At 46.4% G+C, this 23,617-nt stretch overlaps 1 protein-coding gene across 1 annotated transcript in view; it reads right to left on the bottom strand.

Annotated features, from left to right (window-relative positions):
- The window catches only part of LOC137312362 (nuclear GTPase SLIP-GC-like), a 95,537-nt gene that overhangs the window by 27,360 nt on the left and 44,560 nt on the right, over positions 1–23,617 (bottom strand). The window contains exons 6-7 of the mRNA XM_067978937.1: positions 5,115–5,248; positions 3,605–3,778 (exon numbers count right to left, since the gene is read on the bottom strand). Coding sequence (XP_067835038.1) covers positions 3,605–3,778; positions 5,115–5,248 — 308 coding nt within the window. The remainder of the gene's footprint in view (positions 1–3,604; positions 3,779–5,114; positions 5,249–23,617) is intronic.

The following is a 23,617-nucleotide window of genomic DNA, read 5'->3' as shown; positions in this document are numbered from 1 at the left end:
ACAACACTCAAGCAGTTCGACACCATCCAGGACAAAGCAGCCCTCTTGACTGGCACCCCATCCACCACCCTAAACATTCACTCCCTTTAGCACCGGCACACTGTGGCTGAAGTGTGTACCATCCACAGGATGCACTGCAGCAACTCGCCAAGGCTTCTTCGACAGCACCTCCCAAACCCGTGACCTCTACCACCTAGAAGGTCAAGGGCAGCAGGCACATGGGAACACTATCATCTGCACGTTCCCCTCCAAGTCACAAGCCATCCTGACTTGGAAATATATCGTCGTTCCTTCATCGTCGCTGGGTCAATATCCAGGAACTCCCTACCTACCAGCACTGTGGGAGAACCTTCACCACACGGACTGCAGTGGTTCAAGAAGGCGGCTCACCACCACCTTCTCAAGGGCAATTAGGGATGGGGCAATAAATGCTGGCGATGCCTACATCTCATGATGAAGAAAAAATGGAACCAGCATTCTACTACTGCCAATGTAAAAAGGGACCATCATTCCACTCCAGTGTTCTACTATTGTCAATGTAGAAATCACAGAATATTACAGCATGGAAGGAGGCCAGTCGTCCCATCGAGTCCGTGCCGGCTCTCTGCAAGAGCAATCCAGCTCGTCCATCGCCCTATCCCTGTAGCGCTGCAAATTTTTTCCCTTCAAGTACTTATCCAATTCCCTTTCGAAAGCCATGATTGAATCTGCTTCCATCACCCCCTCGGGCAGTGCATTGCAGATCATAAAATTCACTGTGTAAAAAAGTTTTTCCTCATGTCACCTTTGGTTCTTTTGGCAATCACCTTAAATCTATGCCTTCTGGTTCTTGACCCTTCCACCAATGAGAAAAGTTTCTCTCTCTCTATTCTGTCTAGACCCTTCATGATTTTGAATACCTCGATCAAATCTCCCCTTAACCTTCTCTGTTCCAAGGAGAACAACCCCAGCTTCTCCAGTCTATCCATGTAACTGAAGTCCCTCATCCCTGGAATCATTCTAGTAAATCTTTTCTGCACCCTCTCTAAGGCCTTCATGTTCTTCCTAAAGTGCGGTGCCCAGAATTGGACACAATACTCCAGTTGTGGCCAAACCAGTATTTTATAAAGGTTCATCATAACTTCCTTGTTTTTGTATTCTATGCCTCTATTTATAAAGCCCAGGATCCCGTATGCTTTTTTAACCACTTTCTCAACCTGCCCTACCACCCATAACAATTTGCGCACATATGCCCCCAGATTTCTCTGTTCTTGTACCACATTTTGGAATTGTGCCCTCCAGTTTATATTGCCTCTCCTCATTCTTCCTACCAAAATGTATCACTTCGCATTTTTCTGCGTTAAGTTTCATCTGCCACGTGTCCGTCCATTCCACCAGCCTGTCTATATCCTCTTTAAGTCTATCACTATCCTGCTCACTGTTCACTACACTTGCAAATGTTGTGTCATCCGCAAATTTTGAAATTGTGCCCTGTACACCCAAGTCCAAGTCATTAATATATATCAAGAAAAGCAGTGGTCCCAACACCGACCCCTGGGGAACACCACTGTACACCTCCCTCCAGTCCGAAAAACAACCGTTCACCACTACTCTCTGTTTCCTGTCACTTAGCCAATTCTGTATCCATGCTGCCACTGTCCCTTTTATTCCACGGGCTTCAACTTTGATGAGAAGTGTATTACGTGGCACTTTATCAAACACCTTTTGAAAGTCCATATACACAATCGCATTGCCCTCATCAACCCTCTCTGTTACCTCATCAAAAAACGCAATCAAGTTAGTTGAAGGCGATTTGCCCTTAACAAACCCGTGTTGGCTTTCCTTAATTAATCCACACTTCTCCAAGTGACTGTTAATTTTGTACCAGATTATCATTTCTAAAAGATTCCCCATCACTGAGGTTAAATTGACTGGCCTGTAGTTGCTGGGTTTATCCTCACACCCCTTGTTGAACAAGGGTGTAACATTTGCAATTCTCCAGTCCTCTGGCACCACCCCCGTATCTACGGATGTTTGGAAGATCATGGTCAGTACCACTGCAATTTCCACCCTTACTTCCCTCAGCAACCTAGGATGCATCCCATCCGGACCGGGTGATTTATCTACTTTAAGTACAGCCAGCCTTTCTAGTACCTCTTCTTTATCAATTTTTAGCCCATCCAGTATCTCAACCACCTCCTCTTTTGCTGTGACAATAAATGCTGGCCAGTGTTCTAGTATTGCCCATCTACAAAGGGACCAGCGTTCTACCACTGCCAATGTACAAAGCGACCAGCGTTCTAATAAACTTTCAAAGAGCCGGCACAGATTGACCTACTGCTGTGGTGTAAGATTCTTTCATTGTATGATTCTATTGCCATTTGCGATGAAGTGTACATTCACTCATTGTTAGCCATGTCTTGGTCGTAGTACTCTCACCTCTGAGTCAGAAGGTCATGGGTTCAAGTCCCACTCCAGAGGCTGCCCTCTCAAATGGATGTAAAAGATTCCATTATTCAAAGAGCTGGGGAGTTCTCCTCGATATCCTGGCCAGTATTTATCCCTTAACCAGAACCTAAGAACAGATTATCTGGCCATTATCACCTTGCTGTTTGTGGGACCTCACTGTGTAAAAATTGGCAGCCACGTTTCCTACATTCCAACGGTGACAACACTTCAAAAGCACTTCATTGGCTGTAAAGCTCTTTGCGACGTCCTGAAGTCATGAAAGGCTCTATATAAATGCAAGTCTTTCTTTCTTTGACTTCCGTTATTTCAGGCCATTAGGACCATCTAGAGCAGATGGGGGAAGCCAGCTTGGCTCCCAATAAGTGGTCAAAGGTTTCCCTCATTAAGTAAACAAGCGAGGGGGCTATAAAACCCAATGGCTCAAAAACTGCTGTCAAAATAACGGTGAGGTTAATGGCACTCTCCGTTATTTATGCTCAAATACCACAGCAACTTCAGGCGAGGGCAGACGAGCGATTAAAGGCAGAAATTGAAAAGTTGCTGTCGGATATGTGCTGCTCCAACGTTAGCTTCGCGAAAACAGCATCGAAATCATCGTCTGCCTCACCACTGAAATGCATCAAATGGCGTGAAGATGCTGTATTTGCGTGCTAGTTACCAACTAAACTCACCACAGAAAGTTAGGTCTTGTCAATTTCAAGTCTAAGTAAACTTTTAATGGCGTGATAACTGTTAATTACTGCCAGTCAACCTCTCAGGCACTGAAAATTAACTATTACACGTGTGGAGTCTCATTCCTTCAGCTTTTAACTGTTGTTGGAGGTTTAAAAAATAAAATAATAAAATGAATTTTTTTTTGTAGTTTTTCTTTCTCTCTCTTTTTTTCTCTCCCTTAATCCAATCTTTCTTTCCCTCTCTTTATTTCTCTTTCTGTACCTGATTTGACATTGAATTCACCCACTCTGACTTACACTTCCTGGTTCAGTCCTCGCACTGTTAATTTCACAATCCTTCAATCTGATTGGTTAAGGAGATACCCAGTTGCTTGCCCCGTTCACTCAGGTCCCAGATGCCCTGCAGAGGGCTCCGCGCCATTATCACTGCGAGCTGTGAATACTGCTCCCATCCTCCATTTCACCTCACTCACTGTACCTACCCGCTCTGTGTGCCTTTTAATGACTACAAGGCACTTTTTCTCATCTTTGTCAACTCCTCGTTTGAGTTGATCCTGCAGATTTCTGGCAAAACGTTCCATATGATCAGTAAGGCTTCCCAATTGTTCCTCGAAACTCTCAGAAATGGTCTCAAATCTCTTGGTGAGGATATCATTCTGCAAAGATTTACAGTGTTTAAAGAAACCAGTCAGTTTTTGTAAATTTTGCTCAATAACAATTCACAAAATTGGCTCAAAAGGTATTCCCAGATTCAGCGGTTTAAGAAAGATTCCGGGCAAGACAGAGAGTCAGGACAGTTCGGGGCGGGGCCCGGAGCCAGGCGGTTCGGGGCCCGGAGTCAGGGCGGTTCGGGGCGGGGACCGGAGCCAGGGCGGTTCGGGGCGGGGCCCGGAGTCAGGGCGGTTCGGGGCGGGGACCGGAGCCAGGGCGGTTCGGGGCGGGGCCCGGAGCCAGGGCGGTTCGGGGCGGGGCCCGGAGCCAGGACGGTTCAGGGCGGGGCCCGGAGTCAGGGCGGGGCCCGGAGTCAGGGCGGTTCGGGGCGGGGCCCGGAGTCAGGGCGGTTCGGGGCGGGGCCCGGAGTCAGGGCGGTTCGGGGCGGGGCCCGGAGTCAGGGCGGTTCGGGGCGGGGCCCGGAGCCAGGACGGTTCGGGGCCCGGAGTCAGGGCCGTTCGGGGCGGGGCCCGGAGTCAGGGCGGTTCGGGGCCCGGAGTCAGGGCCGTTCGGGGCGGGGCCCGGAGTCAGGGCGGTTCGGGGCGGGGCCCGGAGTCAGGGCGGTTCGGGGCGGGGCCCGGAGCCAGGGCGGTTCGGGGCGGGGCCCGGAGCCAGGGCGGTTCGGGGCGGGGCCCGGAGCCAGGGCGGTTCGGGGCGGTGCCCGGAGCCAGGGCGGTTCGGGGCGGGGCCCGGAGCCAGGGCGGTTCGGTGCGGGGCCCGGAGCCAGGGCGGTTCGGGGCGGGGCCCGGAGCCAGGGCGGTTCGGGGCGGGGCCCGGAGCCAGGGCGGTTCGGGGCGGGGCCCGGAGCCAGGGCGGTTCGGGGCGGGGACCGGAGCCAGGGCGGTTCGGGGCGGGGCCCGGAGTCAGGGCGGTTCGGGGCGGTGCCCGGAGCCAGGGCGGTTCGGGGCGGTGCCCGGAGTCAGGGCGGTTCGGGGCGGTGCCCGGAGCCAGGGCGGTTCGGGGCGGGGCCCGGAGCCAGGGCGGTTCGGGGCGGGGCCCGGAGCCAGGGCGGTTCGGGGCGGGGCCCGGAGCCAGGACGGTTCGGGGCGGGGCCCGGAGCCAGGACGGTTCGGGGCGGGGCCCGGAGCCAGGGCGGTTCGGGGCGGGGCCCGGAGCCAGGGCGGTTCGGGGCGGGGCCCGGAGCCAGGGCGGTTCGGGGCGGGGCCCGGAGCCAGGGCGGTTCGGGGCGGGGCCCGGAGCCAGGGCGGTTCGGGGCGGGGCCCGGAGTCAGGACGGTTCAGGGCGGGGCCCAGTCAGAAGAGTCTGTGTAATTATAATTACCTGTTTATTCAGGCTTTTGTTGAGTGATGTGAGAAGGAGCAGCAACCCCCACACCTCAGACACGTAGTCAGTCACCACTTTTTTTCTTTCTTTTAAATACATGTTGATGATGTGTTTTCTCAGTCTCGGGATTTCTAAAAATGACACCACAGAGATGGTGAGAAGCCTGCAGAGAGCCTTAAGGCTGTAATTACATTCACGTGTGCCGTTAGCGCAGGGACAAGCACGGAACTGAGGACTCGCAGGCCCAGGGTTTCAATCGCTGCTCCCATTCTGCACCAGTGTCAGGTTTTGAATGGGGACTGCACTGGCAGCTGCTTTTTCCCATCACTGCAACTGGATCGTCAGAAATGGATTGAGGTGATTTGAGATATGATTCAATAATTGCTAAAGGAAACTTTCAGCTCCTTACTATGGGATAGGTTGGAAAGGGTGATAACAGTGTGACAGTCACACAAAAACTACATGTATTTCACTGCACTAAGGAAACACTGCAGTACATATTAACTGCAGCATCTATTGTCCATATAAGTGCTGTGAATTTCTATCTATTGTCCAGATAAGTGCAGTGAAATCACAGGATCATAGAATCGTTACAGCATAGAAGGAGGCCATTCGGCTCATCGAGTCCGTGCCAGCTCTCTGCAACAGCAGTCCAGCTAGTCCCACTCCCCCGCTCTTTCCCCGTAGCCCTGCAAATTTTTTCCCTTCAAATATTTATCCAATTCCCTTTTGAAAGCCACGATTGAATCTGCTTCCACCGCCCTTTCAGGAAGCGCATTCCAGATCATAACTCACTGTGCAAAAAAATTTTTCCTCATGTCGCCTTTGGTTCTTTTGCCGATCACCTTAAATCTGTGTCCTCTGGTTCGCGACCCTTCCACCAATGGGAACAGTTTTCTCTTTATTTACTTTATCTAAACCCTTCATGATTTTGAATACTTCTATCAAATCTCCTCTTAACCTTCTCTGTTCCAAGGAGAACAACCCCAGCTTTTCCAGTCTATCCACATAACTGAAGTCCCTCATCCCTGGACCCATTCTAGTAAATCTCTTCAGCACCCTCTCTAAGGCCTTCACATCCTTCCTAAAGTGTGGTGCCCAGAACTGGACACAATACTCCAGTTGTGGCCAAACCAGTGTTTTATAAAGGTTCATCATAACTTCTTTCCTTCCGTTCTCTATGCCTCTATTTATAAAGCGCAGGATCCCGTATGTTTTTTTTAACTGATCTCTCAACCTGCCCTGCCACCTTCAACGATTTGTGCACATATACCCCCAGATCTCTCTGTTCCTGCATCCCCTTTAGAATTGTGCCCTTTAGTTTATGTGGCCTCTCCTCATTCTTCTTGTCAAAATGTATCACTTTGCACATCTCTGCGTTAAATTTCATCTGCCATGTGTTCGCCCATTCCACCAGCCTGTCTATGTCCTCCTGAAGCCTGTTACTATCCTCCTCACTCCATCTATTGCCCATAAGAGTGCAGAGAAAGTCTATCTATTGTCCAGATAATTGCAGTGAATGTCCATCAATTGTCCATATATGAATCATAGAAAGAATGATAGAAAATTTATGGCACAGAAGGAGGCCATTCAGCTCATCGTGTCCATGCCGACCGACAATGAGTCACCCAGCCTAATCCCGCTTTCCAGCACTTGGTGGGTCACGGCTCGTCAGGTGCACATCCAGGTACTTTTTAAGTGAGTTGAGGGTTTCTGCCTCTACCACCTTCTCAGTCAGTGAGTTCCAGACCCCCACCACCCTCTGGGTAAAAACATTTTTCCTCAGCTCCCCTCTAATCCTTCTACAAATTACTTTAAAATCTATGCCCCCTGGTTATTGGCCTCTCTGCTAAGGGAACTAGGTCCTTCCTATCCACTCTATCTGGGCCCCTCATAATTTTATATACCTCAATTAAATCTCCCCTCAGCCTCCTCTGTTCCAAAGAAAACAACCTCAGCCTATCCAATCTTTCCTCATAGCTAAAATTCTCCAGTCCAGGCAACATCCTCGTAAATCTCCTCTGTACCCCCTCTACCCTCTCTGGCAGTGAATGTCTATCCATTGTCCAGATAATTCTTGTGAATTTCCATCTATTGTCCGTATAAGATATTGCAGTTAAGGAGGAGGAGTGTGAAATATTGGATGGGATAAACATAGTGAGAAGAAATATTAAGGGGATTAGCACCTTTGAAAGTAGGTAAATCGCCAGGCCCAGATGAAATGTATCCCAGGCGGTTAAAAGAAGCAAGGGAGGAAATAGCGGAGGCTCTGACCATCATTTCCAATCCTCCCTGGATACAGGCATGGAGCTGGAGGATTGGAGGACTGCTAACAATATACCATTGTTTAAAAAGGGAGAAAGGGATAGACTGAGTAATTACAGGCCAGTCAGTCTAACCTCGGTAGTGGGCAAATTATTGGAATCAATTCTGAGAGACAATATAAATCGTCATTTAGAAAGGCACGGATTAATCGAGGACAGTCAGCATGGATTTGTTAAGGGGAGGTCGTGTCTGACTAACTTGATTGAATTTTCCGAGGAGGTAACAAGGAGGGTCGATGAGGGTAACGCGTTTAATGTAGTCTACATGGATTTTAGCAAGGCTTTTGACAAGGTCCCACATGGCAGATTGGTCAAAAAAGTAAAAGTCCATGGGATCCAAGGGAAAGTGGCAAATTGGATCCAAAATTGGCTCAGTGGCAGGAAGCAAAGGGTAATGGTCGACGGGTGTTTTTGTGACTGGAAGGCTGTTTCCAGTGGAGTTCTGCAGGGCTCTGTACTAGGTCCCTTGCTTTTTATGGTATATATTAATGATTTAGAGTTAAACTTAGGGGGCATGATTAGGAAGTTTGCAGATGATACAAAAATAGGCCATGCTGTTGATAGTGAGGAGGAAAGCTGTAGACTGCAGGAAGATATCAATGGACTGTTCAGGTGGGCAGAAAAGTGGCAAATGGAATTCAATCCGGAGAAGTGTGAGGTAATGCATTTGGGGAGGGCAAACAAGGCAAGGGAATACACAATAAATGGGAGGATACTGAGAGATGTAGAGGAAGTGAGGGACCTTGGAGTGCATGTCCACAGATCCCTGAAGGTAGCAGCTAAGGTGGTTAAGAAGGCATATGGAATAATTTCCTTTATTAGCCGAGGCATAGAATAAAAGAGCAGGGAGGTTATGCTAGAACTGTATAAAACACTGGTTAGGCCACAGCTTGAGTACTGTGTACAGTTCTGGTCACCACATTACAGGAAAGAGGTGATTGCAGAGGATGTTGCCTGGACTGAGGAATTTTAGCTATGAGGAAAGATTGGATAGGCTGGGGTTGTTTTCCTTGAATCAGAGGAGGCTGAGGGGAGATTTAATTGAGGTGTATAAAACTATGAGGGGCCTAGAAAGAGTGGGTAGGGAGGACCTATTTCCCTTAGCAGAGAGGTCAATAACCAGGGGGCATAGAGTTAAAGTAATTGGTAGAAAGATTAGAGGGGAGTTGAGGAGAAATTTTTTCACCCAGAGGGTGGTGGGGGTCTGGAGCTCACTGCCTGAGAGGGTGGGAGAGGCAGAAACCCTCAACTCATTTAAAACGTGCTTGGATGTGCACCTAAAGTGCCGTAACCTCCAGGGCTACGGACCAAGTGCTGGAAAGTGGGATTAAGCTGGATAGCTCTTTTTTGACAGGTATGGACATGATGGGCCAAATGGCCTCCATCTGTGCCGTAAATTTTCTATGTTTCTATAAGTGCTGTGAATGTCCATCCATTGTCCTTAAAGTGTCCTGGACAACGACAGGTGCAGGAAGTGTTGTCAGCTGGAGTAACTCGAGCTCCGGGTTTCGGAGCTTGAACAGCAGCTGGAGTCACTGCAGTGTATCCGCGAGACTGAGAGCTACGGGGATAGCATGTTTCAGGATTAAGAGAATGCAGGCAGAGAGGGACTGGGTGACTTCCAGACAGACACGGAGGACCAGGCAGGTAGTGCAGGAGTCCCCTGAGGGCATCTCACTCTCTAACCAGTATTCAAACCGGTGAGGGAGAAGGTTCCTCTGGGGAGTGCAGCCAGAGCCAAGACCATAGCACCATGGGTGGCCCAGCTGTCCAGGAGGGAGGAGAAAGATCAGAAGAGCGATAGTGATAGGGGATTCTATAGTTAGGGGAACAGACAGGCGTTTCTGCGGCCGCAGGCGTGATTCCAGGATGGTAAGTTGCCTCCCTGGTGCCAGGGTCAAGGACGTCACTGAGTGGCTGCAGAACATTCTTGGGGGGGGGGGGGGGAGGGTGAACAGCCAGAGGTCGTGGTCCATATCGGTACCAATGAAATAGGTAGAAAGAGGGATGAGATCCTGCAGGCAGAGTTTAAGGAGTTAGGAAAGAGATTAATAAGCAGGACCTCAAGGGTAGTAATCTCCGGATTACTCCCAGTGCCACGCGTTAGTGAATATAGAAACAGGAGGATAGAGCAGATGAATGCGTGGCTGGAGAGATGGTGCAGGAGGGAGGACTTTAGATTCCTGGGGCATTGGGACCGGTTCTGTGGGAGGTGGGACCTGTACAAGCCGGATGGGTTGCACCTCAATGGAGCCGGGAGCAATATCCTCACGGCTAGTTCTGTGGTGGGGGTGGGGGGGGGAGTTAAACTATTTTGATAGGGGGATGGGCACCAGGATGTAGTAATGGAAAGGGGAAACAAGGGGCACAAAGGATTGGGGGAGAAAGAAATAGTACAGTATTAGGTGGAACCAGACTAAGAAAGTACAAGAAAGTCTAAGACGGGTTTGCGGTGCATGTGGTGAACGCACGAGGCGCGGTAAACAAGGTCGGTGAGCTGCAGGTGCAAATAGCCACATGGGAATATGATGTCATGGTGATAACGGAGACCTGGCTCAAAAAAGGGCAGGATTGGGTACTAAATATTCCTGGATACAAGGTGTTCAGGAAAGATAGGGAACGAAAGAAAGGCGGAGGGGGGGGGTGGTGGCAGTATTGATTAATGAGAATATTGCAGTGCTGGAGAGAGAGGATGTCCTGGAGGGGTCAAGGACAGAAACTATTTGGTTCGAGTTAAGAAACAATAGAGGTACCATTACATTACTGGGTATATTCTATAGGCCACCAACCAGTGGGAAGGAGATAGAGGAGCAAATTTGCAGGGAAATTACAGAGAGGTGCAAAAGCCATAGAGTAGTGATAACAGGGGATTTCAACTATCCTAATATAGACTGGGAAAGTAATAATATAAGGGGCAAAGAGGGGGAGGAATTTTTGAAATGTTCAGGAGAACTTCCTTGACCAGTACATTTCCGGCCCAACGAGGAAGGAGGCATTGCTGGACTTGGTTCTGGGGAATGAGGTGGGCCAAGTGGAGCAAGTGTCAGTGGGGGAACATTTAGAGAACAGCGATCATAGTATCATAAGGTTTAGGATAACAATGGCAAAGGACACGGACCACTCTAAAGTAAAAATACTCAACTGGAGGAGGGCCAGTTTCAGTGGGATGAGATCAGATCTGGCCCGGGTAAATTGGAATCAAAGATTGTCAGGCAAATCTGTAATTGAACAGTGGGTGGTCTTTAAAGAGGAGATGGTTCGGGTACAGTCCAGGTACATTCCCACGAGGGAGAAAGGGAGGGCAACTAAAGCCAGAGCTCCCTGGATGACAAAAGAGATAGTGAGTAAGTAGAAATAGAAAAAAGGGGCGTATGACAGATATCAGGATGATAACACAAGTGAAAACCAGGCAGAATATAGAAAGTTCAGAGGGGAAGTGAAAAAGGAAATAAGAGGAGCAAAGAGAGAGTATGAGAATAGACTGGCGGCCAACATAAAAGGGAATCCAAACGTCTTCCAAAGGCATGTAAACAATAAACGGGTAGTAAGAGGAGGGGTGGGGCCGATTAGTGACCAAAAAGGAGATCTACTCATGGAGGCAGAGGGGATGGTCGAGGTACTAAATGAGTACTTTGCATCTGTCTTTACCAAGGAAGAAGATGCTGCAGAGTCTCAGCAAAGGAAGATGTAGTTGAGATACTGGATGGGCTAAAAATTGATAAAGAAGAGGTACTTGAAAGGCAAACTGTATTTAAAGTAGATAAATCACCCGGTCCGACGGGACGCATCCTAGGTTGCTGAGGGAAGTAAGGGTGGAAATTGCGGAGATACTGGCCATAATCTTCCAAACATCCTTAGATACGGGGGCGGGAGGTGCCAGGGGACTGGAGAATTGCAAATGTTACACCCTTGTTCAAAAAAGGATGTAAGGATAAACCCAGCAATTACAGTTAAACTTCGGTGGTGGAGAAACTTTTAGAAACGATAAACCGGGACAGAATTAGAAGTCACTTGGACAAATGTGGATTGATTAGGGAAAGCCAGCACGGATTTGTTAAAGGCAAATCGTGTTTAACTAACATGATTGAGTTTTTTGATGAGGTTACAGCGAGGGTAGATGAGGGCAATGTAGTTGATATGACAGAATCATAGATTCATAGAAAATTTACAGCACAGGAGGCCATTCGGCCCATCGTGTCTGTGCCGGCTGAGAAACGAGCCACCCAGCCTAATCCCACTTTCCCACATTTGGTCCGTAGCCCTGCAGGTCACGGCTCTTCAGGTGCACATCCAGGTATTTTTTAAATGAGTTGAGGGTTTCTGCCTCTATCACCCTCTCAGGCAGTGAGTTCCAGACCCCCACCACCATCTGGGTAAAAACATTTTTCCTCATTTCCGCTCTAATCCTTCTACCAATCACTTTAAATCTATGCCCCCTGGTTATTGACCCCTCCGCTAAGGAAAATAGGTCCTCCCTATCCACTCTATCAAGGCCCCGCATAATTTTTTACACCTCAATTAAATCACCCCTCAGCCTCCTCTGTTCCAAGGAAAGCAACCCCAGCCTATCCAATCTTTTCCTCATAGCTAAAATTCTCCAGTCCTGGCAACATCCTCGTAAATCTCCTCTGTACCCTCACTAGTGCAATTACATCCTTCCTGTAAATGTGGTGACCAGAACTGTACGCAGTACTCAAGCTGTGGCCTAACCAGTGTTTTATACAGTTCTGGCATAACCTCCCTCCTTTTATATTCTATGCCTCGGCTAATAAAGATGATGTGGAGATGCCGGTGATGGACTGGGGTGGGCAAATGTAAGGAATCTTACAACACCAGGTTATAGTCCAACAGTTTTATTTGAAAATCACAAGCTTTCAGAGGAGAAAGCCTCCGAAAGCTTGTGATTTTCAAATAAAACTGTTGGACTATAACCTGGTGTTGTAAAATTCCTTACATTCGGCTAATAAAGGAAAGCATTCCATATGCCTTCTTAACCACCTTATCTACCTGTCCTGCTACCTTCAGGGATCTGTGGACATGCACTCCAAGGTCCCTTTGTTTCTCGACACCTCTCAGTATCCTCCCATTTATTGTGTACTCCCTTGCCTTGTTTACTCTCCCCAAATGCATTACCTCACACTTCTCCGGATTGAACTCCATTTGCCACTTTTCTGCCCACCTGACCAGTCCATTGATATCTTCCTGCAGTCTACAGCTTTCCTCCTCACTATTAACCACACGGCCTATCTTTGTGTCATCCACAAATTTCTTAATCATGTCCCCAACGTTTAAGTCCAAATCGTTAATATATACCACAAAAAGCAAAGGACCTAGTACCGAGCCCTGCGGCACCCCACTGGAAACAGCCTTCCAGTCGCAAAAACACCCGTCGACCTTTACCCTTTGCTTCTTGCCATTGAGCCAATTTTGGATCCAATTTGCCACATTCCCTTGGATCCCATGGGCCTTTACTTTTTTGACCAATCTGCAATGTGGGACTTTGTCAAAAGCCTTGCTAAAATCCATATAGACTATATCAATTACGCTACCCTCATCGATCCTCCTTGTCACCCCCTCGAAAAATTCAATCAAGTTAGTCAGACACGACCTTCAATTAACAAATCCGTGCTGACTGTCCTTGATTAGTCCGTGCCTTTCTAAGTGACGGTTTATCCTGTCCCTCAGAATTGATTCCAATAATTTGCCCACCACCGAGGTTAGACTGACTGGCCTGTAATTACTCGGTCTATCCCTCGCTCCCTTTTTAAACAACGGTACAATGTTAGCAGTCCTCCAATCCTCCGGCATCTCGCCTGTATCCAGTGAAGTTTGGAAAATGATTGTTAAAGCCTCCGCTATTTCCTCCCTGGCTTCTTTGAACAGCCTGGGATACATTTCATCCGGCCTTGGTGATTTATCTACTTTCAAAGATGCTAATCCCCTTAATACTTCCTCTCTCACTATGTTTATCCCATCCAATATTTCACACTCCTCCTCCTTAACTTCAATCCCTGTATCATCTTTCTCCTTTGTGAAGACAGATGCAAAAATTTCATTAAGAACCATACCCACATCTTCCGCCTCCACACATAGTTTACCTTTTTGGTCTCTAATAAGCCCTACTCTTTCCTTAGTTATCCTCTTGCTCTTAATGTATTTATAAAACATCTTTGGGTTTTCTTTGATTTTACCCGCTAATATTTTTTCATGCCCTCTCTTTGCTTTCCTAATTTCCTTCTTAACTTTACCCCTGCACTTTGTATACACCTCTAAACTTTCCATAGTAGTGAGTTCCCGGTGAGTATCATCGGCTTTCTTTCATGGACTTTCAAAAGGCATTTTATAAAGTGCCGCATAATGGGCTTGTCATTAATGTTGAAGCTCACGGAATAAAGGGGGCAGTGGCTGCATGGATACGAAACTGACTAAGTGACAGGAAGCAGAGAGGAATGGTGAACGGTTGTTTATCTGACTGGAGGGAGGTGTACAGTGGTGTTCCCTAAAGGTCGGTACTAGGACCACTGCTTTTCTTGATATAAATTAATGATTTGGACTTGGATGTACAGGGCACAATTTCAAAATTTGCAGATGACACAAAAGTTGGAAACGTAGTGAACAGTGAGGAGGATAGTGATAGACTTCAAGAGGATATAGACAGGCTGGTGAAATTTAACACAGAAAAATGCGAAGTGATACATTTCAGTAGGAAGAACGTGGAGAAGCAATATAAACTAGAGGGCACAATTTTTTTTTATTCGTTCATGGGATGTGGGCATCGCTGGCGAGGCCGCATTTATTGCCCATCCCTAATTGCCCTTGAGAAGGTGGTGGTGAGCCGCCTTCTTGAACCGCTGCAGTCCGTGTGGTGAAGGTTCTCCCACAGTGCTGTTAGGAAGGGAGTTCCAGGATTTTGACCCAGCGATGATGAAGGAACGGCGATATATTTCCAAGTCGGGATGGTGTGTGACTTGGAGGGGAACGTGCAGGTGGTGTTGTTCCCTTGTGCCTGCTGCTCTTGTCCTTCTAGGTGGTAGAGGTCACGGGTTTTGGAGGTGCTGTCGAAGAAGGGGTCAAGGAACACAGAGATCTGGGGGCATGTATGCACAAATCGTTGATAGTGGCAGGGAGTGTTGAGAAAGCGGTTAAAAAAGCATACGGGATAATGGGCTTTATAAATAGATGCATAAAGTACAAAAGCCAGGAAGTCATGACTAACTTTTATAAAACATTGGTTCGACCACAACTGGAGTATTGTGTCCAGTTCTGAGCACTGCACTTTAGGAAAGATGTGAAGGCCTTAGAGATGGTGCAGAAAAAAATTAATAGAATAAGGGAGAACTAGTGGGTGTGGTTTATTTGGATTTTCAGAAGACCTTTGATAAAGTCCCACATAAGAGGTTAGTGTGCAAAATTAAAGCACATGGGATTGGGGGTAATATACTGGCATGGATTGAAAATTGGTTAACAGACAGGAAACAGAGAGTAGGAATAAATAGGTCTTTTTCAGGTTGGCAGGCAGTGACTAGTGGGGTACCGCAGGGATCAGTGCTTGGGCCCCAGCTATTCACAATATATATCAATGATTTGGATGAGGGAACCAAATGTAATATTTCCAATTCTGCTGATGACACAAAATTAGGTGGGATTGTGAGTTGTGAGGAGGATGCAAAGAGACTTCAAGGTGATTTAGACAATTTGAGTGAGTGGGCAAATACATGGCAGATGCAGTATAATGTGGATGAATGTGAAGTTATCCACGTCGGAAGGAAAAACAGAAAGGCAGAGTATTATTTAAATGGTGATAGATTGGGGAATGTTGATGTACAAAGGGACCTGGGTGTCCTTGTACACCAGTCACTGAAAGCAAACATGCAGGTGCAGCAAGCAGTTAGGAAGGCAAATGGTATATTGGCCTTCATTGCAAGAAGATTTGAGTACAGGAGCAAGGATGTCTTACTGCAGTTATACAGGGCTTTGGTGAGTCCACACCTGGAGTATTGTGTGCAGTTTTGGTCTCCTTACCTAAGAAAGGATATACTTGCCATAGAGGGAGTGCAGCAAAGGTTCACCAGACTGATTCCTGGGATGGCAGGACTGTCTTTTGAGAGATTGGGTCGACTCGGCCTGTATTCACTCGAGTTTAGAAGAATGAGAGGGGATCTCATTGAAACATATAAAATTCTGACAGGGCTGGACAGACTGGATGCAGGGAGGATGTTTCCCCTGGCTGGGGGGTCCAGAATGAGGGGTCACAGTCTCAGGATACGGGGTAGGACATTTAGGACTGAGATGAGGAGAAATTTCTTCACTCAGAGGGTGGTGAACCTGTGGAATTCTCTACCACAGAAGGCTGTGGAGGTCAAGTCACTGAATATATTTAAGAAGGAGCTAGATAGATTTCTAGACACAAAAGGCATCAAGGGGTATGGGGAGAGAGCAGGAATATGGTATTGAGATAGAGGATCAGCCATGATCATATTGAATGGCGGAGCAGGCTCGAAGGGCCGAATTGCCTACTCCTGCTCCTATTTTCTATGTTTCTATGGAAGATTCCAGGGATGAGGAACTTTAGTTACGTGGATAGACTGGAGAAGCGGGGGGTGTTCTCCTTGGAACAGAGAAGGTTGAGAGGAGATTTGATAGAGTTATTAAAATCATGAAAGGTCTAGACAGAGTAGATAGACAGAAACTGTTCCTATTGGCAGAAGGGTTAAGAATCACAGGACATCGGTTTAAGGCGATTGGCAAAGGAACCAAAGGTTCTTTTTTACACAGTGAGTGTTAGGATCTGGAATGCACTGCCTGAGGTAGAGGATCAGCCATGATCATATTGAATGAGGGGGTGGTGGAGGCAGATTCAATCATGGCCTTCAAAAGGGAACTGGATAAGTACTTGAAAGGAAAATATTTGCAGGGCTACGGAGAAAGGACAGGGGAGTGGGATGAGCTGGATTGCTCTTGTGGAGATCTGGCACGGACTCGATGGACCGAATGAACATAAGAGCATAAAATACGAACTTAAGAATGGCCTCCATCTGTGCTGTAACCTTTCTATGGTTCTAAATGTGGTGCCCAGATTTGAACCCAACACTCCAGCTGAGGCCTAATCAGTGATTTAAAAAGGTTTAGCATTACTTCCTTGCTTTTGTGCTCTATGCCTCTATTAATGAAGCCCATGATTCCATATGCTTTTTTTAACAGACTTCTCAACTTGTCCTGCCACCTTCAAAGATTTGTGTACACACACCCCCAGGTCTCTCTGTTCCTGCACCTCCTTTAAAATTGTACCATTTAGTTTATATTGCCTCTCCTCATTCTTCCTACCAAAATGTATCACTTCACAAATCTCTGCATTAAATTTCATCTGCCATGTGTCTGCCCATTTCACCAGTCTGTCTCTGTCCTCCTGAAGTCTGTTACTATCCTCTACATTGTTTACTACATTTCCGAGTTTCGTGTCATCTGCAAACTTTGAAATTATACCCTCTATACCCAAGTCTAGGTCATTAATATATATCAAAAAGAGCAGTGGTCCTAATACTGACCCCAGGGAACGCCACTGTATACTTCCCTCCAGTCTGAAAAACAATTGTTCACCACTACTCTCTGCTTTCTGTCCCTTAGCCAATTTTGTATCCACGCTGCCACCGTCCCTTTAATCCCATGGGCTTTAATTTTGCTAACAGGTCTATTATGTGGCACTTTATCAAATGCCTTTAGGAAGTCCATATAAATGCAGTGAATGTCCATCCATTGTCCATAGAAATGCAGTGAATGTCCATCCATTGTCCATATAAGTGCAGTGAATGTCCATCCACGGTCCATAAAAGTGCAGTGAATGTCAAGCCATTGTCCACCTTAGTGCAGTGAATGTACATCCATTCTCCATATCAGTGTAGTGTATATTCATCCCTTGTCCATATAACTGCAGTGATTGTCCGTCCATTGTCCAGTTAAGTGCTGTACCGTACGGTGTGCAGACAACACAGTGTGAACTGCTGAGAGTTTGGTAAGTGTGGGAGTTTAAGGGTTAATCTCTTTACAATCGAGTGCATATTGCTTTCAACTGTTTAAGTTCAATTTTAAAGTTTAAATTTTTAAGTTTCTGTCAGGCTTCAGCAGAGAGAGCTGCTGTGGTAAGTTAATTGGTTAGCAAGATTAAACTGGTACCTGAAGGTGGGGCAGGCCTGACTCATCTGAGTCACAAACTGTAGAAATACAGGGGCCTGTCAGTGCGACAGCACGGAGTGCAGACAACAGAGTGATCTGCTGAGAGTTTGGTAAGTGTGGAGTTCGGTGAAGTGGGGGAAGGAGGTGCTGCTTTGCCTTGCTTTTCCTAACTTTTTCCACAGAGCGGCAGTGGACCTGAGCGTAGAAGACTGAGATTGGGGAATAAAAGCAGCAGCAGACCTGCAACAAGAGAAAACTACTGTGCGACGTCACAGGTGAGGCAGGAGAGTCCGAGAGGTGAGCACAGTATAAAAGGAGAGACCGAGAGCGGGAGGAGAGTCTGAGAGTCTAAGGCAAGTCATGGCAGCACAGCTTGCACCCGTGATATGCTCCTCCTGCACTATGTGGGAAGTCATGGACGCTATTAGTGTCCCTGGCGACCATGTGTGCAGGAAGTGTGTCCAGCTGCAGCTACTGGCTAACCGTCTTTCGGAGCTGGAGCTGCGGGTGGATTCACTGTGGAGCATCCGCGATGCTGAGACTATCGTGGATAGCACGTTCAGTGAGGTGGTCACACCGCAGGTAAAGATTACACAGGCAGAAAGGAAATGGGTGACCGTCAGGCAGAGTAAAAGGACTAGGCAGGTAGAGCAGGAGTCCCCTGGGGCCATCTCCCTCTCAAACAGATATTCTGCTTTGGATACTGTTGGGGGAGATGGCTTATCAGGGGAAAGCAGCAAGAGCCAGGTTCGGGGCACCACGGGTGACTCTGCTGCACAGGAGGGGAGGAAGAAGAGTGGCAGGGCTACAGTGATAGGGGATTCCATTGTAAGGGGAACAGATAGGCGTTTCTGCGGCCGCAAACGTGACTCCAGGATGTTATGTTGCCTCCCTGGTGCTAGGGTCAAGGATGTCACGGAGCGGCTGTAGGGCATTCTGGAGGTGTAGGGTGAACAGCCAGTAGTCGTGGTCCATATTGGTACCAACGACATAGGTAAAAAAAGGGATGAGGTCCTGCAAAGTGAATTTAAGGAGTTAGGAGATAAATTAAAAAGCAGGACTTCAAAGGTAGTGATCTCTGGATTACTACCAGTGCCACGTGCTAGTGAGTATAGGAACAGGAGAATAGACAGGATGAATGCGTGGCTGCAGGGATGGTGTAGGAGGGAGAGATTTAGATTCCTGGGACATTGGGAGCGGTTCTGGGGAAGGTGGGACCTGTACAAGCGGGACAGGTTACACCCGAGCAGGACCGGGACCAATGTCCTCGCGGGGGTGTTTGCTAGTGCTGTTGGGGAAGGTTTAAACTAGAGTGGCAGGGGAATGGGAACCTGAGCGGGGAGTCAGAAGAGAATAAAGTTGAGAGCAGCAAGAGAGGGGAAGACCCAGGTGAAATCTGCAATACAAATAGTACAAACAGTTGTTCAAGAACAAGTGAAAAGAAAAAGCATAGAGCAGCGGAAAGAAAGTGTACTTTAGGCACGACAGATAAAATAAAAACTAGAAGGCGTAAGGCGATTCACCCAGCATCAAAGCTGAAGGTCAGGCTAGGGTGTGTGGCCCAACTAAGAGTTCTATATACAAATGCACGGAGTATAAGGAATAAATTAAATGAACTACAGGTTCAAATTCAAATTGGAGGGTATGACATGATAGCTATTACTGAGACGTGGCTGCAGGATGGTCAGGATTGGAAACTAAATATACTGGGTTATAAGGTCTACAGGAGAGATAGGGAAAATGGAAGAGGGGGAGGAGTAGCCTTAGTGAATAGAGATGAAATCACTTCAATGATAAAGGGGGATATAACGAGGGGTAAGCAGCCAACAGAGACCTTATGGGTTGAATTGAGAAATAGGAACGGATCTAAGACTATAGTGGGAGTTGTATATAGGAGCCCTGGCAGCAGCTCTGAAGTGCTAGATTGAATTAATGCAGAGATTAGACAAGCGTGTAAGAAAGGCATAGTGGTCTTAATGGGGGACTTTAACCTTCACATAGATTGGGAAAAGCAGACTAGGAACTGTCAGAAAGGTAGTGAATTTCTTGAGTGTGTCCGGGATAGTTTTCTACAGCAGTATGTCCTCGAGGCAACAAGGGGGCAAGCCATACTAGATTTAGTAATGAGTAATGAACCAGATTTAGTTAACGGCTTAACTGTACGTGAACATCTATCCAATAGTGATCATAACGTGATCGAGTTCAATGTAGTGCTTGAAAGGGAAAAAAGTGAATCAGCTGCTAAGATTCTAGACTTGGGTAAGGCCGACTTCAATGGGATGAGACAGAGACTGTCCACGGTAAACTGGGCAAATCTGTTAATGGGTAAAATGACTGATGATCAGTGGGAAATGTTTAAAGAAACATTTAACAAGATACAGAATCGGTTTATACCCCTGAGGGGCAAGAACTCTACTTGCCAAAAAAACAGCCATGGACAACTAAAGAGGGAAGGGACAGTATAAGACAAAAGGAAAGGGCATACAAAAAGGCAAAAAATGGCACAGATCCTGGCGAATGGGAAAGATACAAAGAGCAACAATGGGTCACAAAACAGATAGTAAGAGCTACAAAAAGAGAGTATGAAAAGAAACTTGCAAGGGATATCAAAACCAATACAAAGAACTTTTATAGTTATATTAGGAAAAAGAGGGTGGTCAGGAGCAGTGTTGGCCCCTTAAAAACTGAAAGTGGGGATATTGTCATTGACAATGGGGAAATGGCGGACATGTTGAACAATTACTTTGTGTCAGTATTTACAGTCGAAAAAGAGGATAGCATGCCGGAAATCCCAAGAAAACTTATATTGAATCGGGGACAGGGACTCGATAAAATTAGCATAAGTAAAGCAACAGTAATGAAGAAAATAATAGCACTAAAGCGTGACAAATCCCCAGGACCAGATGGTTTCCATCCCAGGGTTTTAAAGGAAGTAGGTGAGCACATTGCAGATGCCCTAACTATAATCTTTCAAAGTTCTCTGGATTCAGGAACTGTCCCTCTAGATTGGAAAATTGCACGTCACTCCGCTTTTTAAGAAAGGAGAGAGAGGGAAACCGGGGAATTATAGACCAGTTAGCCTAACATCTGTTGTGGGGAAAATGCTGGCGTCTATAATTAAGGATAGGGTGACTGAACACCTTGAGAATTTTCAGTTAATCAGAGAGAGCCAGCATGGATTTGTGAAAGGTAAGTCGTGCCTGACAAACCTGATTGAATTTTTTGAAGTGGTGACTAAAGTAGTGGGCAGGGGAATGCCAATGGATGTTCTTTATATGGACTTCCAGAAGGCATTTGATAAGGTCCCACATAAGAGACTGTTAGCTAAGATAGAAGCCCATGGAATCGAGGGAAAAGTACGGACTTGGTTAGGAAGTTGGCTGAGCGAAAGGCGACAGAGAGTCGGGATAATGGGTAGGTACTCACATTGGCAGGATGTGACTAGTGGAGTCCCGCAGGGATCTGTCTTGGGGCCTCAATTATTCACAATATTTATTAACGACTTAGATGAAGGCATAGAAAGTCTCATATCTAAGTTTGCCGATGACACAAAGATTGATGGCATTGTAAGCAGTGTGGATGAAAACATAAAATTACAAAGCGATATTGATAGATTAGGTGAATGGGCAAAACTGTGGCAAATGGAATTCAATGTAGACAAATGTGAGGTCATCCACTTTGGATCAAAAAAGGATAGAACAGGGTACTTTCTAAATGGTAAAAAGTTAAAAACAGTGGATGTCCAAAGGGACCTAGGGGTTCAGGTGCATAGATCATTGAAGTGTCATGAACAGGTGCAGAAAATAATCAAGAAGGCTAATGGAATGTTGGCTTTTATATCTAGAGGACTCGAGTACAAGGGGGTAGAAGTTATGCTGCAGCTATACAAAACCCTGGTTAGACAGCACCTGGAGTACTGTGAGCAGTTCTGGGCACCGTACCTTCTGAAGGACATATTGGCCTTGGAGGGAGTGCAGCGTAGGTTTACTAGAATGATACCCGGACTTCAAGGGTTAAGTTACGAGGAGAGATTACACAAATTGGGGTTGTATTCTCTGGAGTTTCGAAGGTTAAGAGGTGATCTGATCGAAGTTTATAAGATATTAAGGGGAACGGATAGGGTGGATAGAGAGAAACTATTTCCGCTGGTTGGGGATTTTAGGAGTAGGGGGCACAGTCTAAATATTGGAGCCAGACCTTTCAGGAGCGAGATTAGAAAACATTTTTACACACAAAGGATTGTAGAAGTTTGGAACTCTCTTCCGCAAACGGCAATTGATACTAGCTCAATTGCTAAATTTAAATCTGAGATAGATAGCTTTTTGGCAACCAAAGGTATTACGGGATATGGGCCAAAGGCAGGTATATGGAGTTAGATCACAGATCAGCCATGATCTTATCAAATGGCGGAGCAGGCACGAGGGGCTGAATGACCTACTCCTGTTCCTATGTTCCTGTAAGTGCAGTAAACATCCATCCATTCTCCATATAAGTACTGTGAATGTCTTTCCGTTGTTCATAACAGTGCAGTAAACGTCCATCCATTGTCCATAAAAGTGCAATGAATTTCATCCATTGTCCATACAAGTGCAGTAAATGTCCATTATTGTCCCATAAGTGCCCTGAATGTCCACCTATTTTCTAACTCACCGCAGTGAAGGCCCATCCATTTTCCAATAATTGTTGTGAATGCCCATCCATTGTCCGTCTAAGTGCTGTTAATGTTAATCCAGATTGGCATTCACAGCACTTATATGGGCAATAGATGTCATTCTGTATCCTTATATGGACAATCGTTCGACATTCAGAGCAGTTATATGGACAATGGATGGAGATTGGCATTTACGGCACTTTTATGCACAATAGATGGACATTCACTGCACATTTATGGACAATCGCTGGACATTCACAGCTCTTATATGGACAATAGATGTCATTCTGTATACCTATGTGGACAATCGATCGATATTCACAGCAGTTATCTGGAAAATGGATGGACATTCACAGCATTTATCTGGACAATGGGTGGACATTCAATGCACTTATTTGGACAATGAATTGACACTTATGGTACTTTCATGCACATTAAATGGACATTCGCTGCACATATGTACAATGGATGGACATTCACTGTAGTTACCTGGACAACAGACGGACATTCACTGCACTTATCTGGTCAATGGATGATATTCACTCCACCTTGTGGACAATGTTTTTACATGCACTGCACTTTTTTGGAAAATGGATGGTCATTCATGGCACTTTTTGGACAATAGGTGGCTATCCACAGCAAATATATGGACAATGGATGAACGTTAACAGCACTTAGATGAACAATGGATGAACATTCATTCCACTTCTATGGACAATAGATGGACGTCACTACACTTTTATGGACAATGGATGGACATTCACTGCATGTATATGGACAATGGATAGACTTTCGCTGCACTTATATGGACAATAGACGGACATTCACTGCACTTTTGTGGATAATGGATGGACCTTCACTGCACTTTTATGGACAATTGATGGACTTTCACTGCACTTGTATGGACAATAGATGGACATTCACAGTACTTAGATGGACAATAGCTCCCATTCACAGCACTTAGATGGACATTCACTGCACGTATGTGGGCAGTGGATCATCACTCACTGCAGTTATTTGGAAAATGGCTGGAGATTCAGGGCACTTACAGTTCAATCGATGGACATTCACATCACTCAGGACAACAGATGGACATTCAAAGATGGACACATAGCACTTTTATGGACAATGGATGGACATTCACTGCAGTTTTATGGACAATGGATGGACATTCACAGCACTAATCTGGAAAAGGGATGGATATTCGCTGCAATTATATGGAGAATGGGTGCACATTCACAGCACTTATATTGGCGATGGATGGCCATTCACTTACAGAGGAATGGATAGACATTACCTTAGGTGGACAATGGCTTGACATTCACAACACATAGATGGACAATAGATGGAAATTC

This window comes from Heptranchias perlo, unplaced genomic scaffold (assembly GCF_035084215.1).
Source record: "Heptranchias perlo isolate sHepPer1 unplaced genomic scaffold, sHepPer1.hap1 HAP1_SCAFFOLD_428, whole genome shotgun sequence".
Taxonomy (NCBI): Eukaryota; Metazoa; Chordata; class Chondrichthyes; order Hexanchiformes; family Hexanchidae; genus Heptranchias; species Heptranchias perlo.
The sequence above is the reverse complement of the archived record's forward strand: the minus strand, read 5'-3'. Positions and strand labels throughout refer to the sequence as shown.